This window comes from Schistocerca piceifrons, chromosome 3 (assembly GCF_021461385.2).
Source record: "Schistocerca piceifrons isolate TAMUIC-IGC-003096 chromosome 3, iqSchPice1.1, whole genome shotgun sequence".
NCBI classification, from domain to species: Eukaryota; Metazoa; Arthropoda; class Insecta; order Orthoptera; family Acrididae; genus Schistocerca; species Schistocerca piceifrons.
In genome coordinates this window covers 192,860,555-192,871,047 of record NC_060140.1, presented here as the reverse complement: position 1 = coordinate 192,871,047, position 10,493 = coordinate 192,860,555, and the positions used below count along the sequence as shown (strand labels likewise).

At 38.2% G+C, this 10,493-nt stretch overlaps 1 protein-coding gene across 1 annotated transcript in view; it reads right to left on the bottom strand.

Moving 5' to 3' along the window:
• Positions 1 to 8,079: 8,079 nt before the first annotated feature.
• Positions 8,080 to 10,493, bottom strand: part of LOC124788366 (origin recognition complex subunit 1) — a 136,259-nt gene continuing 133,845 nt past the window's right edge. Inside the window, exon 10 of the mRNA XM_047255630.1 lies at positions 8,080 to 8,365. Within this exon, the coding sequence (XP_047111586.1) occupies positions 8,205 to 8,365 (161 nt within the window). The 3' untranslated portion in view covers positions 8,080 to 8,204. The remainder of the gene's footprint in view (positions 8,366 to 10,493) is intronic.

Here is a 10,493-nt window from a genome sequence, read left to right as displayed (position 1 = left end):
TAAGGAATTTATACTCTCCAGTGCTTTGATTGTTGTTCTACTCTTCAAAATAAATTCTCTTCCCATAATATGTTTGGTTTTGTCTTTCTGAGACAAGATTCCTTGGTCCCAATATATAACAACAGGACCAAAATATTAGTCAGATCTCAGTCCTCCTCTTATTTTCCAAGCAACTATCATATTTTTATTGTAATAACATATGAGCATGAAATTTATTCTAAATGTGACTCCAGGTCCTTCAGTTATAAATTCACCAGTCATACCTTATGGTAAACAAAATTGTGCCTCAGGGAACATTTTGTGAACCTTTGTAATTAATTTCAAATTTGAATTCCAATAAAAATAATACTGTCTCATTCATCTACTATGTAGTAACCCCTTTCCATTAAGAATGCTAAAATTTGATGGTCTCTATACATCAGTATTTTAGAACCCCACGAGTCTGAAATTCTTCTTGATTCCTAACAATAGAGATAAGTTCTTTCTCTGTTGTGAAATGATTCAACTTTTGTTTACTGTGACTATGATTTGCAAAAGGTATTGCTTGATGTTCACCTCACTCTGGATCCCATTCTCCTTGGGACAATTCGCACCCATGACCCTGTTCCAAAGTGTCCGTGACCAATTTAAACTCTTGGTTCATTTTGGGATGACAGACAATTTTAGCTCCTAGTAGTGCTTGCTAAAGGTTTCACTGCACCATCCTCCCACATTTATTTCGCCTTTTGTTTCATAAGCTTAACAATCTTGGATCATTCACGGCTTGCCCTTTTGTAAAGCTATTATATAAACTAGCTAAACCTAAAAATTATCATAACTGTTTCATATTCTTAGGTTCAGGACCATCCTTGATTGATAGCAGGGACCAAGTTACATTACAGCAATTCCTATAATATGGCCTAAAATTTTTAATACGTATCTCCCAAAATGTTACTTAGAAACTTTTGTTCTGTCTGAAAGCATTGTTCGGTAGACAGTATATTTGATGACTGAAAACTATTCGTGCTTCCCCTTTCCTCCATCTTTATTTCCAGGAATTCCAACAACACATTTTTCACTACTGGTAGCACAGGACATGTAAATTTTTTCATACTGCTGCTAGCCAAATCTGCAACATTCAAAGTTATTTCACTATCAAAATCTAAATGAATATCCACCTTTATTCTTAAAATTTCACCAGATAAAATAGATCTTACCTGCTCTTTTTCAGATTCCATCTTCTCTTCCTCCAGTAACCAGTCCGAAGTAGATACCGGATATGTGAGTGCCACTTTTTTTTCTATATGCAGGCCTAAAGTTCCACTAATTGTTATGAGGCTTGGCCTCTGCTCCAGAAAATGCAGTTTTCTGACAGTTGGAGTGGAAAAGGGCTGTATGTCGGGCTATTCAGATATTCACTGCTCTTATTTCTTGAATTGTTTGACTCCTGTCACAAAGTTAGTTATTCATTCTACTATTGTTAACTAACTTTGCAGTATTTAGTCCCATTTTTACGTTGAAATCAAGGAAGATATAGATCTTCACTATTATTATCTAAATCATGGTTCTCTTCTTGAGCATAGTCTCCTCGGTCTTTATTTCTTTTCTTGTTTAACTTATTTGCTTCTATAAAAATTAAAAATTCATTTACATTTTTCCAACCATGATGCCATCGTTCTTTTTGCCCTTGTAAATGTCATTATACAGGGTGATTCAAAAAGAATACCACAACTTTAAAAATGTGTATTTAATGAAAGAAACATAATATAACCTTCTGTTATACATCATTACAAAGAGTATTTAAAAAGGTTTTTTTTCACTCAAAAACAAGTTCAGAGATGTTCAATATGGCCCCCTCCAGACACTCGAGCAATATCAACCCGATACTCCAACTCGTTCCACACTCTCTGTAGCATATCAGGCGTAACAGTTTGGATAGCTGCTGTTATTTCTCGTTTCAAATCATCAATGGTGGCTGGGAGAGGTGGCCGAAACATCATATCCTTAACATATCCCCCTTAAGAAAAAATCGCAGGGGGTAAGATCAGGGCTTCTTGGAGGCCAGTGATGAAGTGCTCTGTCACGGGCTGCCTGGCGGCCGATCCATCGCCTCGGGTAATTGACGTTCAGCGCCTCAAGCGAACAAATGTACAACTAAATGAAACTTTATAGTTCCCTTAATTCGCCGACAGATAGTGCTTAGCTCTGCCTTTTGTTGTAGCAGAGTTTTAAATTCCTAAATTTGTGGTATTCTTTTTGAATCACCCTGTATATAACTTACCAAACGAAAGTGCTGGCAGGTCGATAGACACACAAACAAACACAAACATACACACAAAATTCAAGCTTTCGCAACAAACGGTTGCTTCATCAGGAAAGAGGGAAGGAGAGGGAAAGACGAAAGGATGTGGGTTTTAAGGGAGAGGGTAAGGAGTCATTCTAATCCCGGGAGCGGAAAGACTTACCTTAGGGGGAAAAAAGGACAGATATACACTCGCGCACACACACACACACACACACACACACACACACACATATATCCATCCACACATACACAGCCACAAGCAGACATTTGTAAGGGCAAAGACTTTGGGCAGAGATGTCAGTCGAGGCGGAAGTACAGAGGCAAAGATGTTGTTGAAAGACAGGTGAGGTATGAGTGGCGGCAAATTGAAATTAGCGGAGATTGAGGCCTGGCAGATAATGAGAAGAGAGGATATACTGAAGGGCACGTTCCCATCTCCAGAGTTCTGACAGGTTGGTGTTAGTGGGAAGTATCCAGATAACCCGGACGGTGTAACACTGCGCCAAGATGTGCTGGCCGTGCACCAAGGCATGTTTAGCCACAGGGTGATCCTCATTACCAACAAACACAGTCTGCCTGTGTCCATTCATGCGAATGGACAGTTTGTTGCTAGTCATTCCCACATAGAAAGCTTCACAGTGTAGGCAGGTCAGTTGGTAAATCACGTGGGTGCTTTGACACGTGGCTCTGCCTTTGATCGTGTACACCTTCCAGGTTACAGGACTGGCGTAGGTGGTGGTGGGAGGGTGCATGGGACAGGTTTTACACTGGGGGCGGTTACAAGGGTAGGAGCCAGAGGGTAGGGAAGGTGGTTTGGCGATTTCATAGGGATGAACTAAGAGGTTACAAAGGTTAGGTGGACGGCGGAAAGACACTCTTGGTGGAGTGGGGAGGATTTCATGAAGGATGGATCTCATTTCAGGGCAGGATTTGAGGAAGTCTCCAGCAGGGATACGACTTCCTCAAATCCTGCCCTGAAATGAGATCCATCCTTCATGAAATGCTCCCCACTCCATCAAGAGTGTCTTTCCGCCGTCCACCTAACCTTTGTAACCTCTTAGTTCATCCCTATGAAATCCCCAAACCACCTTCCCTACCCTTGTAACCGCCCCCAGTGTAAAACCTGTCCCATGCACCCTCCCACCACCACCTACTCCAGTCCTGTAACCCGGAAGGTGTACACGATCAAAGGCAGAGCCATGTGTCAAAGCACCCACATGATTTACCAACTGACCTGCCTACACTGTGAAGCTTTCTATGTGGGAATGACCAGCAACAAACTGTCCATTCGCATGAATGGACACAGGCAGACAGTGTTTGTTGGTAATGAGGATCACCCTGTGGCTAAACATGCCTTGGTGCACGGCCAGCACATCTTGGCACAGTGTTACACCGTCCGGGTTATCTGGATACTTCCCACTAACACCAACCTGTCAGAACTCTGGAGATGTGAACGTGCCCTTCAGTATATCCTCTCTTCTCATTATCCGCCAGGCCTCAATCTCCGCTAATTTCAATTTGCCGCCACTCATACCTCACCTGTCTTTCAACATCTTTGCCTCTGTACTTCCGCCTCGACTGACATCTCTGCCCAAAGTCTTTGCCTTTACAAATGTCTGCTTGTGTGTGTGTGTGTGTGTGTGTGTGTGTGTGTGTGTGCGCGCGCGCGAGCGCGAGTGTATACCTGTCCTTTTTTCCCCCTAAGGTAAGTCTTTCCGCTTCCGGGATTAGAATGACTCCTTACCCTCTCCCTTAAAGCCCACATCCTTTCATCTTTCCCTCTCCTTCACTCTTTCCTGATGAAGCAACTGTTTGTTGCGAAAGCTTGAATTTTGTGTGTATGTTTGTGTATCTATCGACCTTCCAGCACTTTCGTATGGTAAGTCACATCATCTTTGTTTTTAGATATATTTTTCCCACGTAGAATGTTTCCCTCTATTATATTCATTATATATAACTGTTGTTATAATAATAAAGGTTCAATAACTCAACAGCCAACTTTTCTTGAGTGCTAGATGACCAGTATTTGTTTTTTAAATTTTTGTTTTAAGTCATTCTATGAAGTAAGTTCTTCTGGTTGAGCCGTTCCTCAATCGACAGTATCTCCTTCGAGATAGCTCAGAACAAAATCTACCTTTTCCAGGTCATCTGAACACTTAGGTAAGTTTTTAAAATATTCTAAAAAAATATAGGATGAATATCTCCTTCTGGTTTAAATTTTGGGAATTTTTTGTTTAAACTTGTCACAAATTCCAAACAAAATTATTCCAATATTTATATGGGAACCCTACAACTCCCATTAGTTTGTTTATTTTAAGGTGTTCCTTAGTTCTGAATAGCATGTCATAAGTTTTTGAACCTGTTCTTTAGTTCTGAATAGCTCTTCACAAAGTTTTTGAATTTCCACATCTGTTTTCCCAGCTCAGCTGACAAATGAAGTATACTGACAGATGACCCAGTCTTTTCCTGAACTGTTGGTTCAGTGGAATCACTTCTTAGTTCTTCCAGTGTTGTGAAAGTGAAACCTGTGATGGTACTTCATCTGAATCTTTACTTTGTTCTATAACATTAAACATTGCAGTAGTGTCTGAAATTTGTTTACTTACTTTGCTAAATTCCTGTTCAGTAAATTCTGTAATTTGATTTACATTTGTCTTTACTTCTCCAAATTGTTTTTGCCTTATTTCTCATTAGACCGCACTGCTTAATTATCTCAGAACATAATTTGCCTTGTATATTTAGCATTTTTAACTCTAATATCTTATGATTATTCCAGTTTTTCCTTACATGATTCAACAGTATGTTCTTCTAATTTATTTGCTTGTTTGTCTATTTTTATTATTTGTTATCTCTAATTTAGTATTTAGTACAATAGGTAATAGTCCAACAGTAGCATTTGCCTCAGCAAGACATTTTTCAAACCTAATACTTTGGGCATTTAAGTCAAGATTGGTTTGTCCTATCTTATCATTTGTTGTACCTAATTTACCATTTATATCAATATTTAATTGTCCCGCTTTACCATTTAGATTAGAAAGAGCTCATAAGATTTCTTCAATTTTTCTTGTTAATAGTACCATACAGTGAAAGTAGTGATACTTGAGCACTTCTATAATACGTGACAATTACTAACACTTGTTTAAGGAATCACTACAAAAAAAAAAAAAAAAAAAAAAAAAAAAAAAAAAAAAAAAAAAAAACATCAACTCTGTTGACTCTTACCACACAGTATTAGGTAAGACATAAAAACTATAAGAAAATAATATAAAAGTTTTTCTGGAGTAAGGAAAGGCACACCACTCTGCAGTGCAACACACAGTTATCAGAATCTTGACTTCAATGCACTAACTTAATTCTGTGATGACGTGTAGGTGCCACTTACTCATCACAGTCAGTCATCATCCATCAAAGCACGTGGCCATTGAGCTTTGGTTTTGATTCCTTTAAGAAAAAATTTTCTTGGTTATAATGCCAGAAACCTTAATAGTATGCAAATAGCAACACATTTCTTCACAATATATGCCTTTCAGTGCATGTGCACTTTCTTTTGTCAGTTGGGTATTTACCTGGTTGCTATGAGCAAAAGTACAATTTCATGACAATTCTTCATGCAAAATAGTTTATTCTCCTTGAATATTTTTGTTAAATAATCATTCTTATTACTTTTTATCTATGCTGCTTTTTTTAAACCACTCTTTGTGGTATCCATAAATTTCTCATGCAGTCTGAGTTTTTACACTTCCAACAATAAGTTGATGGTGTTGTACACTAGGCACTGCAAAAGAGATGTTCCTTTGGATTTGGATGTTGTATTATTTAATTTTGTTTCTTCAACATTGTTTAATGCTCTTTACCGTGACATCTTGTACTGCTGTGCTGGACTTGTAGCCAATTGCACTTATATTACTGTATAGAGGAGCTATACAACAATTTTAAAGTTCCATTAAATAACACAAGAAATCAATGCTGAATTCACAGCCCATCTATCTGACTCTTCAAGAATACAGCATCACAAAAATTATAAGAAAACCTCTTGTCTATACTAATATTCAATTGTACAGCCCATACACAAAACATTGAGTGAATATTGAAAGAACCTTTCATAACAATAAAGGTAATTCCTGGATGGAACAACACATAAAATAAAGAAAAGACAAAAACTAACCAATAGCAGACTGATGTGTGGAGGAAAGAAACACACAACATAAAACAGTATTCGTACTAGCTTTCCAGCTCGTGCCACATTCACACATACAACCCACACAGACACCCATATCTGTATCTTAAATCTGTGGTCCACATGTCCATCTGCTATAGCTGAGTGGTAGCCTTTCCTTTATTTTATGAAAAAATGTTTCATTTAATTTCTGACGCAGGGTATACTTCATTATCAAAAGTTTCTACATATATCCTCTTAGAACTTCTGTACCTCTTCAAAGCAAGTCATGAATCACCAGAAGTTATACTTTTTGCATCCGAGCAGGTATTCCCACCTGTGAAGTTACTGCGATCACTGTCTCACCTTGAAGACACGTATCGACCCTCAGCATGACTCTCCACTCACAAAGAAAAATAATGACCCTGCACAATATCTGTGTGCTCTTACTTACTCTATAGTTTTCATTCACGAGTATCATTCGTCAGTATACCAGGGATACACATCACTTCTCTGGAGGGATACAAATAACCACAATTCATTACGTCTTCTATATAGCTGCTTTGTTTGTAAAACAAAACCCTGGTCTATTTCTCTTGTTAGGGACATTTTACAAGCTTGAACTTGCTTTACCGATTTAGTGCTAGATGATAATAGCGACAACGTGCACCCAGAACAAACATTTCACACTAATGTACAAAAGTACTATTGCACATTAGTATCTTTCCCATCAAAGTGATTATCTTGGACACAGGTACAGCCCATTGAACACTATACACGTAGAAGTCACATAAATGGATGAACTGCTTTATTGTTGGTACATAACAGTGATTGCTAAACTGCGAGGTGTGTGTGTGTGTGTGTGTGTGTGTGTGTGTGTGAGGGAGGAGGGGGGGAGAGCAGGGTGTGCACATGTGCATGGATGGGTTTGATGGGTTTTGACTTTATGGACGCTCAGCAGTGAGGTTATCAGTGCCCTGACATGTTTGAAAAGAAGCGAATGTGGACAAAATCGCTAAAATAGTTGCACACAGTGAGGAAACCTACAAAACAACACTCTCAAAATGCAAGATGTAGTTTACACCTGTCAGGGTAATCACCTCATATGTCTACACATGGCGAACGCATACCTGTAGGTCTGCCAGCATTCTTTACAGGTGAACAATGCAAGGTTGAATTTCTTCACAGTGGTTCAATGTACTCTTTCACATGGTACTTGCCAGGTTCCTAGGGTCATTTCATTTCAGTGCTGGGGGTGTTGCTGACATACATGTGTTTCTCCCGGACACTGTTCCTACCAATCTCTGATTTGGAAAGTGCTTCTGAGTTGACGTGGTTCCATGTGGATTACCAGTGCTTACACTTTTGCTTAAAGTGTATGTCACTTCCGTTAGCTCATAAGACCCAATCTGTGAGGGATGTTTTGTCAGTAAATAAATAACAGTGTTGGACCATCTTTCCTGGCTGCATGATTTAATAACATTTTTCTTACGTCAAACATAAATAAAACAATCAAAGGAAGGCATTATGCTGGCAGTAAGGACATCAAGGATAAAAGTAAATGACTACAGAATGACATACCCAGATTAATATAATTGCTAGGATATCTCCAGCAAAATGCAATTTTATTTTAGCACAGTAATAAATGATATAAAACAGTAAAACTAATGTTATCAAAAAATAAAATTTCACAGCAAATTTACAACAGAGCCTTCCATTTTCTTTTTTATAATATCAATAGCCAATTTATATTCAACTGGTATATTAAGAATTGGTCTGAAGAGCAAAATGCAAGTCATCTGAGTTGATATTCAACATAACTGACTGAAAAATATCTGCTCTCGAGTGTTCTGTCAGTAGAAGACCATAACACCCCAGTTTGGCTATAATTGATAAAGTCTTCGTGCTGGAGGGCACTGATATCCCTGAAAACAAAAGACAAGAAATACTGAAGTTATTGTTCTATTGTAATGGCAGGCAACATTCTATCTGAGTAAAAATGGAGTCATCAAGTGTATGTTCCTAGAAAGAATGATCCCCGACTCCCTGTTCTGTAGCTGTATCTGTAACAAGGGTGTGGAAAGAAATATCTGTTCAGAATTAATTTGACGATCCTAAAGTAAAGAAAAGTAAATTAAAACAGAGACATGAACAATGGCTGCTTAGTACATGGGACCAATATAATATGCCCAGTTTTATTTTGCTTTTCCAGACATAGGCATACTATGAACAAGATTTTAACTTCAACCGCTGCCAATATTGGAGGGAAAAAAAAATTGAAAACACTTGGCATCACAACACGTAAAAAGGAGTAGTTAACACCACTCAATACTGTGGATGCTTTACCAGTTAAGTGAAATGCATTACGGAAAATATTTTTTGGTTCGCAATACCCTTAGGACAAGAAAAGCAATATAATACTTCATATAACAGCTACTGTGAAAAATGAACACACAAATGAACTTAATATTGCGTCAGGGAGAAAAAGGCTTATGTAAACTGAATGACTGGCTTTATCACCTATGTACAGTAAGGTAAATCTGTCCTCAAACTTCACTGAAATTCTTCATTATTGTCAAATGAGCATAAGAATATCCTGAAAGCTAGCAGTGGTGTTGCCAGCTTTCAGTCTCAACTGCCTGTATTAAAGGTCTGTGCCGCCTGCGACTGGCAAAGTGATTGTTTCTCTGATGTCTTGTGCAATAATGACCACGGAAGCTGATGGTATCTTGTACAGGGCACTATGGATTACACGTGTGTGAGCATTCTTAAGACTTTTGAGCCTTTACTTATAGCTCACAGAACTGAGTGAGGTAGCAATAGTTGTCTGCTGTGTTACTGCAATTTATAACGCACCTTACAATAAGAAACAATTTGCAGAAACTCTCCAATGTTTGATATTAGAGTGTGAACGGTTGAGTGTCTGCAACATATACTTTTCCCCCCACAACAACTTTTATCTTAATATTCGTTCGTATCAGTAAACCTGTCAAGAAGTCTTATGCTGTTGGCTTGTTTGCTCAAAGTGAAGGCCCCAGTTTCGTCCACTTTTTGTCTTCTAATTGCACTCTAAATGCCATAGTATTAGCGCAATCTAAAGGCATTTTGGAGAGAGCAATAAATCAGTGAAGTTCATATGCCACAAATATAAGGAATTCTGTATACACTCCCAATCTTTTACTTCTGAGAACTGGGAATGATACTGCAAAAAAGAGAAATACATAGGGGAAATACTGTTCACGTGATGGTGGTGTCAAAACAATGGCGCGCTCTCTCTCTCTCTCTCTCTCTCTCTCTCTCTCTCTCTCTCTCTCACACACACACACACACACACACACACACACACACACACACACACAACCTTCTTTTTACATTCACAAGACCATGAAAGGTACATATGAAATAACCAACGATGAGAGAATGTCAACATCACAATTGTCTTAATCAGTTTGGCATTTTTGTTACAACTACTGACATCACTATCTTCACCGTTGTATTCATCATCTCAGAAACTACTATATTCGGTACTGATTTTTCTCTGATGCCTCCTTCTTCATTTGATCTCTTGATCTCATTCCACATTGGTTCCCAATCTTCTTCCTTTATCTTGGGTTATTTGTGTGACTGCCTCGTTCTCGTCTCTCCATGTCCCAGAGTGAAAATGTTTTATTTCATTCTGTGACATGTCCTTCAATTTAATACCAGATAAGTTCAGTATCATTGAAGCAGCCCATGTTCTGTGTTACTGAATCAATTGCATATGGTGTTTTCTGTGGTTTGTATCTTTACTGTTTTCCTTCAACCAACCCAAAATTTTCTCCTCCTTTGTGAACAAGTTGGGTCTTATTTAACAAAAACAAAACAGTATGGAGCATTATATATTACAAAAACACTATTCGAACTGAGATATGGTACGAAGTGAGTAATGAACCTTTCCTTAAATGGATCCTAAGTCACTTCTTCATGGTAATCTAGTTTTTTATTTATTTTCTTTTTACTGAAAAAAGAACTTAGTACCAGGCATAGAATCCCAATTAGAGACCTCTTGATCAA